Source organism: Hyla sarda, chromosome 10 (assembly GCF_029499605.1).
Source record: "Hyla sarda isolate aHylSar1 chromosome 10, aHylSar1.hap1, whole genome shotgun sequence".
Classification (NCBI taxonomy): Eukaryota; Metazoa; Chordata; class Amphibia; order Anura; family Hylidae; genus Hyla; species Hyla sarda.
The window spans coordinates 10,035,665-10,051,936 of record NC_079198.1 but is presented as its reverse complement, the minus strand read 5'-3'; the positions used below and the strand labels follow the sequence as shown (position 1 = coordinate 10,051,936).

Here is a 16,272-nt window from a genome sequence, read left to right as displayed (position 1 = left end):
CTTAGAACAAAGGGGCATTTTAAAAAAAACATAGCTGCTTTCTTCCATAAACAGCACCACACCTAGGTTGTCTGAGGTATTACAACTCAGATCCTTTCACGTCAAATGAAGTGAGCTGCAGTACCACACACAACCTGAGGACAAGAGGGGCACTGTTTGTGAAAGAAAGCAGCAAGGTTTTTTTTAAAAATCTTGGATAACCCCTTTAATGGGAGAACTGGAGACTTATCAGGAGGCTAGTAAAGCTGTGTAACAACCCTTAGGTGTAAGGGCTATACCGTCTGCCATTCCCAGTAAGAAAGATAGCAAAGAAACAGCTGAATAAAATATTTAACAAACTTACAGTTTCCATAAAAAAGTTGTCACCCAGCTTTGCCAGAGCCCTGAAGAACAAAACGGTCAAGTAATAGGAATGTATTCCAGCGAAACTAGACCAGTGTGCCATTCAGCAAACTAGAAAAGCTAAGTGACGACCTCTATGGGAGTGTAAAGACTGGACTGTTTGTCATCCAGCTTTCCGGGAAACAGACAAAATTAAGGAAAAGTTGAGTATTCGATGGACAGGTAATATAATAGAGGAAATGCTCATTAAAGGGGCTATCCAGGATAAGGAAAACTGAGCTGATTTCTTTTTTTTTTTTAAACACAGCGCCACCCCTGTCTTCAGGTTGTGTGTGGTATTACAGCTCAGTTACATTGAGGTGAATGGAGCCAGGTTGTAATACCACACACAGCCTGAGGACAGGGGTGGTGCTATTTTTTGAAGAAATCAGCTCTGGTTCTCTATTCCTGGACAATCCCTTTAAAGTATATGAACCCCAGTGCTGCGGATCGGGTCCTGTGTGTATATATATATATATATGTATATGGTTGTGTGGTGTCCAGCGTATTCAGAGTCTTGTCACCGTCTTGTCATTGTTCTGGAAGGCGCGGAGAATCTGGCTGAACTCTATTCCACGGAATTGTCTTTATCCCTAGTCCGGCCATTTTTTTAGCGAGGTCCGGTGACTCTCCGACATTCGTGCATTCGGTAGGCGCACATGTAAAATATCCCTGCGAAAACAGAAGGCAAAAGACATCAATGAGCGGGGAGGGGGGGGGGGGGGGCTGCAAACATTGCGCGGCTCATATATACGTATAAAGTGAATGAAATCCTATTATCACCACATGATTAACCCCTTTAAGGACTCAGGGTTTTTCAGTTTTTGCATTTTCGTTTTTTCCTCCTTAGCTTTTAAAAATCATAACGCTTTCAATTTTCCACCTAAAAATCCATATTATGGCTTATTTTTTGCGTCACCAATTCTACTTTGCAGTGACATTAGTCATTTTACCCAAAAATCCACGGCGAAAGGGAAAAAAAAATCATTGTGCGACAAAATAGAAGAAAAAATACGCAATTTTGTAACTTTTGGGGGCTTCCGTTTCTACGCAGTGCATATTTCGGTAAAAATTACACCTTATCATTATTCTGTAGGTCCATACGGTTACAATGATCCCCTACTTATATAGGTGATTTTGTCGCACTTCTGGAAAAAATCATAACTACAAGCAGGAAAATGTATGCACTTAAAAATGTCATCTTCTGACCCCTATAACGTTTTTATTTTTCCACGTACAGGGCGGTATGAGGGCTCATTGATTGCGCCGTGATCTGAAGTTTTTATCGATATGATGTTTGTTTAGATCGGACTTTTTGATCACTTTTTATTCATTTTTTAATGGTCTAAAAAGTTACCAAAAATATGCTTTTTTGGACTTTGGAATTTTTTTTGCGCGTACGCCATTGACCGTGCGGTTTAATTAACGATATATTTTTATAGTTCGGACATTTACACATGCGGCGATACCACATATGTTTAGTTTTATTTACACTTTTTATTTATTTTTATGGGAAAAGGGGGGTGATTCAAACTTTTATTAGGGAAGGTGTTAAATCATCTTTATTCACTTTTTTTACAGTGTTATAGCTCCCATAGGGACCTATAACACTGCACACACTGATCATTGTTATCCCATAGGGACCTATAACACTGCACACACTGATCATTGTTATCCCACAGGGACCTATAACACTGCACACACTGATCATTGTTATCCCATAGGGACCTATAACACCGCACACACTGATCATTGTTATCCCATAGGGACCTATAACACCGCACACACTGATCATTGTTATCCCGTAGGGACCTATAACACTGCACACACTGATCATTGTCATCCCATAGGGACCTATAACACTGCACACACTGATCTCCTATGCTGATCACTGGGGTGTATTAACACGCCTGTGATCAGTGTTATCGGAGCTTGACTTCTCCTGCCTGGATCTCAAGCACGGAGCAGTCATTCGTCGATCGGACACCGAGGAGGCAGGTAAGGTCCCTCCCGGTGTCCTGTAAGCTCTACGGGACGCCGCGATTTCACTGCGGCGGTCCCGAACAGCCCGACTGAGCAGCCAGGATACTTTCACTTTCGCTTCAGACGCGGCGGTCAGCTTTGATCGCCGCGTCTGAAGGATTAATACAAGGCATCAACGCGATCGGTGATGTCCTGTATTAGCTGCGGGTCCCGGACGTTAATAGCCGCCGGAACCGGGGGGTTAAAGGGGTATTTCAGTTTAAAAAAAAAATAATTTCATATCAACTGGCTCCAGAAGGTTAAACAGATTTGTCAGAGGTGACAGCAGAGGGCACTGTGGTCAGACAGAAAAGAACAACTCAACTTCAGCAGCTGATAAGTACTGGAAGGATTAAGATTTTTTTAATAGAAGTCATTTACACATCTGTTTTTTTTTTTTTTTTACTGGATAACCCCTTTAAATCCCCCCCCCCCCCCCCCCCCCAATATATCTGCTTGCTGTCAGGGAATAGAAATGTTCCTGTTTGCATTCAGAGTCTGACATGCTACATAGTTTAGTCTAGTAAGCCACAGGTTGCAAATCATTAGTCTAGAAGAGTGTTTCCCAGCCAAGGTACCTCCAGCTGATGCATAACTACAACTTCCGGGCATGCTGGGAGTTGTAGTTTTGCAGGAGCTGGAGACACCCTGGTTGGAAAACACTGGTCTAGACTAAAACATATCAAATCAGATTCTTGCATGTTACCTGCAAAGAAGGTCATAAGCAACGCTACCCAGCCCAAGATGTAGGACCAGGAGAAACGCCAGTCACCGAATCGCTTGCCCAGGAAATTAACTGTTACTCCGGTGTAAATCGCCATCGCCAGTAGCACGAAGAGAGCTGTGTACATAAAGACAATGAAAAATAAAAACAACCATAAAACTGCCATGAACATGACTATAACAAGATAAAAGTCTAAGGGGGTCAGATCGGGAGACCTTGGGGACCATTCAACACGACGACCAATCCACTGTCCAGGAAACTGTTCATCTAGGAATGCTCGGACCTGACACCCATAATGTGGTGGTCACCATCTTGCTGGAAAAACTCAGGGAACGTGCAGCTTCAGTGCATAAAGAGGGAAACACATCATCATGTAGAAATTTCGCATATCCAGTGGCCTTGAGGCTTCCATTGATGAAGAATGGCCCCACTATCTTTGTACCCCATATACCACGAGATGTGCAGCACCTGAAACTATGGATACTGGAAGCCTGTGCTAGCATTTCTCCTGCGGTGTATATAGTAGTATATAGCAGTGTATACGGATACTGGAAGCCTGTGCTAGCATTTCTCCTGCGGTGTATAAAGTAGTATATAGCAGAGTATACGGATACTGGAAGCCTGTGCTAGCATTTCTCCTGCGGTGTATATAGTAGTATATAGCAGTGTATACAGATACTGGAAGCCTGTGCTAGCATTTCTCCTGCGGTGTATATAGTAGTATATAGCAGTGTATATGGATACTGGAGGCCTGTGCTAGCATTTCTCCTGCGGTGTATATAGTAGTATATAGCAGTGTATACGGATACTGGAAGCCTGTGCTAGCATTTCTCCTGCGGTGTATATAGTAGTATATAGCAGTGTATACGGATACTGGAAGCCTGTGCTAGCATTTCTCCTGCGGTGTATATAGTAGTATATAGCAGAGTATACGGATACTGGAAGCCTGTGCTAGCATTTCTCCTGCGGTGTGTATATAGTAGTATATAGCAGTGTATACGGATACTGGAAGCCTGTGCTTGCATTTCTCCTGCGGTGTATATAGTAGTATATAGCAGTGTATACGGATACTGGAAGCCTGTGCTAGCATTTCTCCTGCGGTGTATATAGTAGTATATAGCAGTATATAGAGAAGAGGGCTGCATTGACAATCCAACACAATGAGCAGCACATTGAACACATTTTATAAGTGGTCAGAAACTTGTAAATAACTCATGAAAGAATAAAGTTACGTTAAAACCAATAACATCATTGTTTTTCTTGTGAAATTCTCAATAAGTTTGATGTGTCACATGACCCTCTTCCTATTGAAAAAACAAAAGTTGGATTCAAAATGGCCGACTTCAAAATGTCCGCCATGGTCACCACCCATCTTGAAAAGTTTCCCCCCCTCACATATACTAATGTGCCACAAACAGGAAGTTAATATCACCAACCATTCCCATTTTATTAAGGTGTATCCACATAAATGGCGCACCCTGTATACAAGAATATAACTACTACAATACTGCTCCTATATACAAGAATATAACTACTACAATACTGCTCCTGTATACAAGAATATAACTACTATAATACTGCTCCTGTATACAAGAATATAACTACTATAATACTGCTCCTATATATAAGAATATAACTACTATAATACTGCTCCTATATACAAGAATATAACTACTATAATACTGCTCCTATATACAACAATATAACTACTATAATACTGCTCCTATATACAAGAATATAACTACTATAATACTGCTCCTATATACAAGAATATAACTACTATAATACTGCCCCTATATACAAGAATATAACTACTATAATACTGCTCCTATATACAAGAATATAACTACTATAATACTGCCTCCTATATACAAGAATATAACTACTATAATACTGCTCCTATATACAAGAATATAACTACTATAATACTGCTCCTATATACAAGAATATAACTACTATAATACTGTCTCCTATATACAAGAATATAACTACTATAATACTGCCCCCTATATACAAGAATATAACTACTATAATACTGCTCCTATATACAAGAATATAACTACTATAATACTGCTCCTATATACAAGAATATAACTACTACAATACTGCTCCTATATACAAGAATATAACTACTATAATACTGCTCCTATATACAAGAATATAACTACTATAATACTGCTCCTACATACAAGAATATAACTACTATAATACTGCTCCTATATACAAGAATATAACTACTACAATACTGCTCCTATATACAAGAATATAACTACTATAATACTGCTCCTATATACAAGAATATAACTACTATAATACTGCTCCTATATACAAGAATATAACTACTATAATACTGCTCCTATATATAAGAATATAACTACTATAATACTGCTCCTATATACAAGAATATAACTACTATAATACTGCCTCCTATATACAAGAATATAACTACTATAATACTGCTCCTATATACAAGAATATAACTACTATAATACTGCTCCTAAATACAAGAATATAACTATTATAATACTGTCTCCTATATACAAGAATATAACTACTATAATACTGCCCCTATATACAAGAATATAACTACTATAATACTGCTCCTATATACAAGAATATAACTACTATAATACTGCCTCCTATATACAAGAATATAACTACTATAATACTGCCCCTATATACAAGAATATAACTACTATAATACTGCTCCTATATACAAGAATATAACTACTATAATACTGCTCCTATATACAAGAATATAACTACTATAATACTGCTCCTATATACAAGAATATAACTACTATAATACTGCTCCTATATACAAGAATATAACTACTATAATACTGTCTCCTATATACAAGAATATAACTACTATAATACTGCCCCCCACAGAGCTGAATTAATCAGAGGGGTTTCTCTGTACTAGGCTTTATATGGGGGCGGAGTGGACATTATTACTCACTGGAGATGAAGAACATGATGCCTGCAGCAAATGATCGGTTAAATCTCTGGAAAGTAGAGAAATGAGCAAAGGACAAGATCCCAGCGATGATCCCAGCGAAACAGGACAATGTGGACAGGATCATGAAGGCTCTGGTGGCGTTCCAATATGCTGCAAGAGGGAAAGATGGAAAACACTCAGCCCTGCACTGTATATGGGACACCTGTACCCCGTACACTACAACCAGGGGTCGGGGGACACTTGTGCTCAAATAGTGAAGCCTGAAAAGCAGAACTGCAGTGTAAAGCAAAGGGAAGAACAGCATACATTACATCTGATGAGACGGAGTGGATTTTACTAGGTTTAAAGGGGTACTCCAGTGAAAAACTTTTTTTTTTCCATATCAACTGGCCCCAGAAAGTTAAACAGATTTGTAAATTACTTCTATTAAAAAATCTTAATCCGTCCAGTACTTATCAGCTGCTGTATGCTTCACAGGAAGTTGTGTAGTTCTTTCAAGTCTGACCACAGTGCTCTCTGTTGACACCTCTGTCCGTCTCAGGAACTGTCCTGGGTAGGAGCCAATCCCCATAGCAAACCTATCCTGCTAATGACTTGGACAGAGGTGTCAGCAGAGAGCACTGTGTCAGACTGGAAAGAACTACACAACTTCCTCTGGAACATACAGCAGCTGATAAGTACTGGAAGGATTAAGAATTTTTAATAGAAGTAATTTACAAATCTGTTTACTGTTCTGGCAGCAGATGATTTGAAGAAGAAAAAAATTCACCAGAGTACCCCTTTAAATAGATAACATTTTGGTAAAATTTTGTTTTAGAAAATTGAACACTATGTTTTCTACAATCATCACCATCAGCTGTTGAAGTTGTGTAATTATTTTCTGTCTGACCACAGTGCTCTCTGCTGCCACCTCTGTCCATGTCAGGAACTGTCCAGAGTAGAAGCAAATCGCCATAGCAAACCTCTCCTGCTCTGGACAGTTCCTGACATGGACAGAGGTGTCAGCGGAGAGCACTGTGGTCAGACTGAAAAGAACTACACAACTTCCTGTGGAGCATACAGCAGCTGATAAGTACTGGAAGGATTAAGATTTTTAAATAGAAGTAATTTACAAATCTGTATAACTTTCTGGTACCAGTTGATTTGAAAAAAAAAATTTTCCCCATAAAGTATCCCCTTAACCCTTCCAGTACTTATTAGCTGCTGAAGTCGAGTTGTTCTTTTCTGTCTGACCACAGTGCTCTCTGCTGACATCTCTGTCCCTGTCAGGAACTGTCCAGAGTAGAAGTAAATCCCCATAGCAAACCTCTCCTGCTCTGGACAGTTCCTGACCCAGACAGAGGTGTCAGAAGAGAGCACTGTGGTCAGACTGAAAAGAACAACTCAACTTCAGCAGCTAGAAGGATTAAGATTTTTTAATAGAAGTAATTTACAAATCTGTTTAACATTCTGGAGCCAGTTGATATGAAAAAAATTGTTTTTAACTGGATAACCCCTTTAAGGGTCTAGTCACAAGGCGGAATTTACAGTAGCAGAATTACGGCTCAAATAAAAGCCCAATACACTTCTATGGGATTCTGGATTTCGAAGTGTCAACGGGAGTCCAGAATCCCATAGAAGTGTATTGGGCTTTCATTTCAGGTCGAATTCCGTTGGAAGAAATTCTGCCGTGTGAATAGACCCTTAAAGGGGCACTCTTTTTTTTTTTTTTTTTTTTTATCAACTGGTGCCAAAAAGTTAAACAGATTTGTAAATTACTTCTATTAAAAAATCTTAATCCTTCCTGTACTTATTAGCTTCTGAATACAACAGTGGAAATTCTTTTCCGTTTGAAACCCAGAGCTCTCTGCTGACATCATGACCACAGTGCTCTCTGCTGACATCTCTGTCCATTTTAGGAACTGTCCAGAGTAAAAGGAAATCCCCTTAGCAAACATAGGCTGCTCTGGACAGTTCCTAAAATGGACAGAGATGTCAGCAGAGAGCACTGTGCTCATGATGTCAGCAGAGAAATCTGTGTTTCAAAAAGAAAAGAATTTCCGCTGTAGTATTCAGCAGCTAATAAGTACAGGAAGGATTAAGATTTTTTAATAGAAGTAATTTACAAATCTTTTTAACTTTCTGGCACCAGATGATTTAAAAAAAAAAAAAAAAAAAAAAAGGACCCCTTTAAAGGGGTATTCCAGTTAAAAAAAAATATATATATATAATCACATCCACTGGCTCCAGAAAGTTAAACAGATTTGTAAATTACTTCTATTAAAAAATAATTGTAATCCTTCCAGTACTTATCAGCTGCTGAAGTTGAGTTTTCATTCTCATAACCAGCACATATTGGCTCCCCCCACAAGTGTTTTGTGGTGCGGTTCTCATGGCCTCGATTCGCGCCTACATACCGATGCTCTCCGTCTGCATGTAGCATTTTCCGGTCACACAATATCTCCACAGGCCTTGGTGAGCGAACGCCCCGGACAGTTGATACTGCATCCAGTAGTCGGTGGCGGTGGAAACAACTAAGAGGATGTTACCCACGCAGGCGCAGAAGAGGCCTCCACCCATGAAACTGTACATCTTGGCAGCAGAAGATGGTGCCTGGAGAAGAGGACAAGAGAGTCTTATATACTTGTCTAGGATACAGAATGATAATCCATTGTCTATGAGGTAACAGATTTAAAGGGGTACTCTAGCGAAAAACTATTTTTTTTTCTTAAATCAACTGGTGCCAGAGAGTTAAACAGATTTGTAAATTACTTCAATTGAAAAATCTTAATCCTTCCAGTACTTATCAGCTGCTGTTATGCTCCACAGGAAGTTGTTTTCTTTTTGAATTTCTTTTCTGTCTGACTACAGTGCTCTCTGCTGACACCTCTGTCTGTCTCAGGAACTGTCCAGAGTAGGAGAAAAATCCCCATAGCAAACCTCTCCTGCTCCAGACAGTTCCTGACATGGACAGAGGTGTCAGCAGAGAGCACTGTGGTCAGACTGGAAAGAAATTCAAAAAGAAAAGAATTTCCTCTGGAGCATACAGCTGCTGATAAGTACTGGAAGGATTAAGATTGTTATATAGAAGTAATTAACAAATCTGTTTAACTTTCTGGCACCAGTTGACTTAAAAAAATGATTGTTTTTCACCGGAGTACCCCTTTAAGGAACCTTCTCAAATTATATTTATATATGGTTTGGGAATTATAGCAGGTATCATAGATTGGTTTACAGTGTGTGTTTGCTTCCCCACCGCCCATCTCCGCGAGCAATGCAGTTATTCTGGAGAGGGTAAAAGGGACAGGTAGTCACAACCAAACAGCAACAAGGGACAGGACCAACCAGGGATGGAACCAACTAAAGACAGGACCAACCTGGGATGGGACCATCCAAAGACAGAACCAATCAGAGATGGGATCATCTAAAGACAGGACCAATCAGGGATGGGATCATCTAAAGACAGGACAAATCAGGGATGGGACCAACCAAGAACGGGACAAACCAAGAATGGTACCAACCAAGGACGGAACCAATCAAAGATGAGAACAACCAGGGACAGGACCAACCAAGCACAGGACCAACCAAGCAGAGGAAAAACCAAGGATGAGATCAAACAAGGATGGGACCTACCAAATATGAGATTAATCAAGTATGGGACCAACCAAAGATGGAACCAACCATGGACAGCATAAACCAAGGATGAAACCAACCAAGGACCAGACCAATCAAGTATTGGACCAATCAAGGATGGGACCAACTAAGTACTGAACTAACCAAGAACAGGATCAACCAAGGATGGGACCAACAAAGGACAGGCTCAACCAAGGATGGGACCAACCATGGACAGGATAAACCAAGGATGAAACCAACCAAGGACCAGACCAATCAAGTATTGGACCAATCAAGGATGGGACCAACTAAGTACTGAACTAACCAAGAACAGGATCAACCAAGGATGGGACCAACAAAGGACAGGCTCAACCAAGAATGGGACCAACCAAGGACAGGACAAACCAAGGATGGGACAAACCAAGGACAGGCCCAACCAAGTATAGGACAAACCAGGGACAGGACAAATCAAGAATGGGACCAACCAAGGACAGGACCAATTAAGGATGGGACCAATCAAGGAAAAGACCAACAAAGTACTGAACTAACCAAGGATGGAACCAACCAACAAGAGTCCACTCTATCCAAGGGCTCCATAGCAGCCAAACACTCCCTTGACTACTGTGAATACAGAGGAGATGAGCAACATTGACCAAATCACAGGCAATGCCTCATTAAATGCTTCTAACTCAAGGATGAAGGGAAACAGGACATGTACGCCCACTGCCCGCTACTGCTGTATGATTCGCGCTCACGGGCTGAAAAAGATCCATACCCAGTGGGTCCCGGATGCTATCAGCAGCCAGGACTCTTGGCTAATGCCTGACATCACGGATCAGGCCAGTGTCCGGCATTAACCCTTTAGACACTGCAATCAAAGTTGATTGTCAAAATTCATTGACTTAGCTCAGTGGGCTGTTCGGGACCACTGAGGCGAAACTGCATGGTCCTAATCAGCTGGGATGATAAATGTAGGGTCCCTACCTGCCTCCGGGACATCCAATTGGCGCTCCAAACATGCAGGCAGCCTGTAGTAATGTGCAGGCAGCGCTGATAACACTGATCAATGCTGTAGTATAGCACAACATTGTTCACTGTTTGAAATTGAGTGATTGCAGGTAATAGTCTCCTATGGGAACTAAAAAATAGTGTAAAAATATAAAAAATAAATGTGAATAAAATCCCCCTTAATAAAATAGATAGATAGATAGGAGATATATAGATAGATAGGAGATAGAAATTAGATAGATAGATATGAGACAGATAGATGAGATAGATAGATAGATTGATAGATAGATAGATATGAGACAGATAGATATGAGACAGATAGATATGAGATAAATAGATAGACATGAGATAGATAGATATGAGATAGATAGATATGAGATAGATAGATAGATATGAGATAGATAGATAGATAGATATGAGACAGATAGATATGAGATAAATAGATAGACATGAGATAGATAGATATGAGATAGATAGATATGAGATAAATAAATAGACATGAGATAGATATGAGATAGATAGATATGAGATAGATATGAGTAGATAGATATAGATAGATATGAGATAGATATATATGAGATAGATATGAGATAGACATGAGATAGATAGACATGAGATAGATAGATAGATGAGATAGATAGATATGAGACAGATCGATAGATATGAGACAGATAGATATGAGACAGATAGATAGATATGAGATAGATAGATATGAGATAAATAGATAGATAAATATATATGAGATAGATAGAAAAAAACTATGTCAAAATAAGGTAAAGGAAATTGAATGAAAAACAGCAGATTTCACAGGGACTCTTTGAAAAATAGAAAATCTTCAAAAAGCAGATAAATAAATACACAAATCTGAGATCTTATTTAAAACAAAAAGTTTCAAAAAGAGCGCAATAAAGAAAGAAAAGGAACCTATCAATGGTCTCCCCCTGGCATCACATGACCCGGCCTATGTGTTTATGATGTCGCTGGGTGAGAAAAAGAACAGGAATTCCTAGGACGTATCGATGGCACCTCAAACAATGGGGTAATATTGTTATATATTTTTGCAATGTCTTTTTATGTTATTTTGCCTCCTCTTGTTATTATTGGGGAAATTATAATGAAAACGTATAATTCAGGTCAGATGACCATGACGGCCATATGAGCGCTGAGCCCCTTACCTGTATGAGGTGTCCTTAGAAGAGCAGATAGTTCTCACTCCAACACCGAGCAAGGTCGAAAGGAAACAGACTAGGCTGCAGTCCAAAAAACCCATGATGCCCCCTGGCACTGTGCATGGTTTCTGTTGACGCAGGTAAAATCTTTATAACTCAGGATACCTCCCTCTCCGGGGCGATAGAAAGGGGTCAATAGATGCCCCCCTGCTCCCTCCATGGCTTCCCAATAAAGGCATGTGCTTAGCTGGCACTCTGGCACCATGAATGGATATGATGAGGGCGACAGTTTTTTCCAGAGAACCAGGCCCCATGGAACAATGACGGACAGGGTTAACCCCTTTATGCCTGACTGATGCTTTTTTGTGTCAGGGTCGGCACATGACTGGGGAGCTGGACCCTGGGATTGAACTTCATGTGTCACACACGGCCGGAGGGCAAGAACGTGCTATAAAATAGTCCTGATCCTGGAGTCCACACGGGAGGGCCGGGACCTCATCACATTTATAACATATATATATATATATCTATATATATATATATATATCTAAGCTATGGTTTTCCCTCTCCATATCAACCTTCTATTTTACAGATTCACTAATTTCATATCTGCCTAAAACCAATTCTACATCCTTATCTGATCTACATCCTATCTACACAGCTCCAGCTGGTCTATGTATCTCCGGGTTCAGATTGTATCTCACTGGTATACATTGAGATTAGATACACGAAGGTGTACACGAAGTTCATTACCTCAACATTTATTTTAATTTGCTGGACTCAAAAGTGCAGTCTGCAAAAAGTCTCACAAAATACAGAATATGGACAGAACATTGGTTCTAGAAGACTCTTCAGACCACTAAAGTGGTTGGGACTGGATGTGTATCTCAATGTATATCAGCAAGACTGTCCGAATATAGTGAGATCCCAGCCTTATCCAATGTATATCTATTTATCCAATAACTATCCCCTATCAACTCATATCTATCTCATATCTATCTATTGAATATCTATTTATCTCACATTTATCTATCTATCTCATATCTATCTCTTATCTATCTCCTATCTATCTATCTCTTATCTATTTCATATCTATCTAATATCTATTTATCTCACATTTATCTATCTCATATCTATCTATCTATCTCATATCTATCTATCTATCTCATATCTATTTATCTCCCATCTATCTATCTCATATCTATCTATCTCATATCTATTTATCTCCCATCTATCTATCTATCTATCTCATATCTATCTTATATCTATCTATCTCCTATCTATTTCATATCTATCTCATATCTATCTATTTATCTCACATCTATCTATCTATCTATCTCATATCTATCTATCTCATATCTATCTATCTCATATCTATCTATCTCATATCTATCTATCTCATATCTATCTATCTCCTATCTATCTATCTCATATCTATCTATCTCATATCTATCTATCTCATATCTATCTATCTATCTATCTATCTATCTATCTAATATATATCTATTTATCTATCTATCTATCTAAACATGACAAATCCAGCAGCACACCCAAGATTGTTCAGTGCAGTATAGCAGAGCTCTATCGGCCCATGTTCACAGTGCAACGTTTCATCGGTATTACACCGTCTTTACCTGCTTGATAAAGACGGTGTAATACCGATGAAACGTTGCACTGTGAACATGGGCCGATAGAGCTCTGCTATACTGCACTGAACAATCTTGGGTGTGCTGCTGGATTTGTCATGTTTGGAATCTATGTACGAGGTCTGCGACTGGGAGAGCGTGTTTGCCATTTGCACCCCTTTTCCTGAGGATACTTCTGCTGTGGTTGTGCTGCCTACCCTGTGGTTTATGTATCTATCTATCTCATATCTATCTATCTCATATCTATCTAATATCTATTTATCTATCTCATATCTATTTCATATCCATCTATCTATCTATCTCATATCTATCTATCTCATATCTATCTATCTCATATCTATCTATCTCATATCTATCTATCTCTTATCTATCTATCTATCTCATATCAATCTATCTATCTCATATCTATCTATCTATCTCATATCTATCTATCTATCTCATATCTATCTATCTATCTCATATCTATCTATCTCATATCTATCTATCTATCTCATATCTATCTATCTCATATCTATCTATCTCATATCTATCTATCTCATATCTATCTATCTCATATCTATCTATCTATCTCATATCTATTTCCTATCTTGTGGTCAGTACGTGGGAAAAACACATAGTCACACTATGAAGGACATTAATTATTGTTGTTTTAAGAAAGTGAGTTTTGAAGTCATTTATTTTTGCTTTGGTTTTGCTTACGTGCAACATATTTATCATACTATCGCATGGAGGATTGATAGTTGGGGGTTGTTGTTTTGCAACAGCTGGAGGCACACTAGTTGGAAAACACTGGCCTATACTAAGAACAGCCCTTCAATGACAAAAGGTTAGAATGTTTTGTGCATAATAAAAATGTACTAACGATTTACTAAACCAATGTAGATTTATTGTTATACAAGAACTCCGCAACGACAAAAACATAGGTGTAAGTATAAAAGAATTCCCCATAATACAAAGCTATCACCTATCTACAGGATAAGGTGATAGTGTCTGATAGATATGGATGTGCCTTTTAAAGGGGTACTCCGCTGCTCAGCGTTTGGAACAAACTGTTCCGAACGCTGGAGCCAGGAGCTCGTGACATCATAGCCCCGCCCCCTCAATGCAAGTCTATCATGAGGGGGCGGGGCAATAACATCACAAGCTCCCGACGCCGGGTCCAGCATTCGGGAACAGTTTGTTCCAAACGCTGAGCAGCGGAGTACCCCTTTAATACCTTTTCTAAGCTGACTGTGTAAAAGTGCCGAAACCTTGGAAAGCATGCAAAAAAAGTATCTGAACAGATCTGGTCTACAGACTTGGGACCTACAAAACATGAGACTATTTTCGGAACTAGTAGGACTAGTTGTCCTCCTACAGGGAAAGCAAGCAAAGAAATTATTAAAGGGGTATTCCATGATAAAAAAAAATGTTTTATTCATATCGACCGGCTCCAAAAAGTTAAACAGATTTGTAAATTATTTCTATTAAAAAAAATCTTATTCCTACCAGTACTTATCAGCTGCTAAAGTTGAGTTGTTCTTTTCTGTCTGACAACAGGGCTCTCTGCTGACACCTCTGTCTGTCTCAGAAGCTGTCCAATGCAGGAGAGGTTTGCTATGGGGATTTGCTCCTGCTATGAACAGTTCCTGTGACAAACAGAGGTGTCAGCAGAGAGCACTGTGGCCAGACTGAAAAGAACAACTCAACTTCAGCAGCTGATAAGTACTGGTAGGATAAAAAAAATTTTATAGAAGTAATTTACAAATCTGTTTAACTTTCTGGAGCCAAAAATAAAAATAAATGTTGCACTTAATGGAACTCTTAGTACAGTGCTCGGCTGCTTTATTTGGAGCTCCCAAGTACAAGGCTTGGACAGTCTCTATGGGGCTCCCAAGTACAGTGCTCAGCCGCTCTCTCTGAGACACCCAAGTACAGTGTTTGGCCGCTCTCTCTGGGGCTCCCAAGTACAGAGCTTTCTATGGGGCTCCTAAGTACAGTGCTGCCCTCTATGTGATTTCCAAGTACAGTGCTTGGCTGCTTTCTATGGGACTTCCATGTACAGTGTTGAGACGCTCTCTATAGGGGCTCCCAAGTACAGTGGTCGGCAGCTCCCTATGGGACTCTAAAGTACAGTGCTTGCCCGCTTATTATGGGGCTCCTAAGTACAGTGCTTGGCCGCTTTCTATTGTGCTCCCAAGTACACTGCTTGACTATGTTAAAAAAAATAAAAGAACAGTGGCCAAGCAGGCACGTTGCCGCTCCATTCAGTCAGGGGGACAATAGCCACTTTTCTCATGACCAGTTGGGGTCCCAGCAGCCGAACCCCCACTAAGCAGCTAGTTTTCCCCTATCCTGTGGTTAGGTAATAACTTTTACTCTTGGGACAACCCCTTGGAACTAGGAACATCGTACAAGCTTTGATTCTTCATCCAACATCTTAAGGAACATTCAATAGACCTCCCTAAACACACATCAGGGGAAACCTGTTGATCCGGCCTGACTGGGCAAGAGCTGGCTGCTTTGCTCCAGAAACAGCGCCACACCTATCTATGGGTTGTGTCTGGTATTGCAGCACAGCTATTATTGAAGTCAATGGGGCTGAGCAACAATACCACATGCAACCTGTAGACAGGGAAGGCGATATTTTTGGAAAATAGCTGCCATGTTTTTATATAATCTTGGACAACAACCTTTTAAACCACAGAAAATGAAGACATGAGGCCTATGTCAAAATATCTAAAAAAATAAATAAAAAAACTACTATAAAAACTATATGCAGACCATATT

General features: G+C 39.7%; 1 protein-coding gene across 1 annotated transcript; it reads right to left on the bottom strand.

The window, feature by feature from the left end:
- Positions 1 to 762: 762 nt before the first annotated feature.
- Positions 763 to 13,116, bottom strand: LIM2 (lens intrinsic membrane protein 2). Its single transcript, XM_056542388.1, has 5 exons — positions 11,864 to 13,116; positions 8,486 to 8,681; positions 6,090 to 6,239; positions 3,110 to 3,244; positions 763 to 1,053 (listed from the first exon to the last, which is right to left on the bottom strand). The coding sequence occupies exons 2-5, from the start codon at positions 8,658 to 8,660 to the stop codon at positions 992 to 994; spliced, it is 522 nt and encodes a 173-aa protein (XP_056398363.1). The 5' UTR covers positions 8,661 to 8,681; positions 11,864 to 13,116; the 3' UTR covers positions 763 to 991.
- Positions 13,117 to 16,272: the final 3,156 nt, after the last annotated feature.

What these genes read in the sequence shown, in the direction of transcription:
- LIM2 (XM_056542388.1), bottom strand. Translation starts at nt 8,660, where the DNA reads ATGTACAGTTTCATGGGTGGAGGCCTCTTCTGCGCCTGCGTGGGTAAC. An exon ending in CATGCAGACGGAGAGCATCG is followed by an intron (nt 6,240 to 8,485) that starts GTATGTAGGCGC and finishes TCCCTCTTGCAG; the next exon opens with CATATTGGAACGCCACCAGA. An exon ending in CATCATGTTCTTCATCTCCA is followed by an intron (nt 3,245 to 6,089) that starts GTGAGTAATAAT and finishes TTATGTACACAG; the next exon opens with CTCTCTTCGTGCTACTGGCG.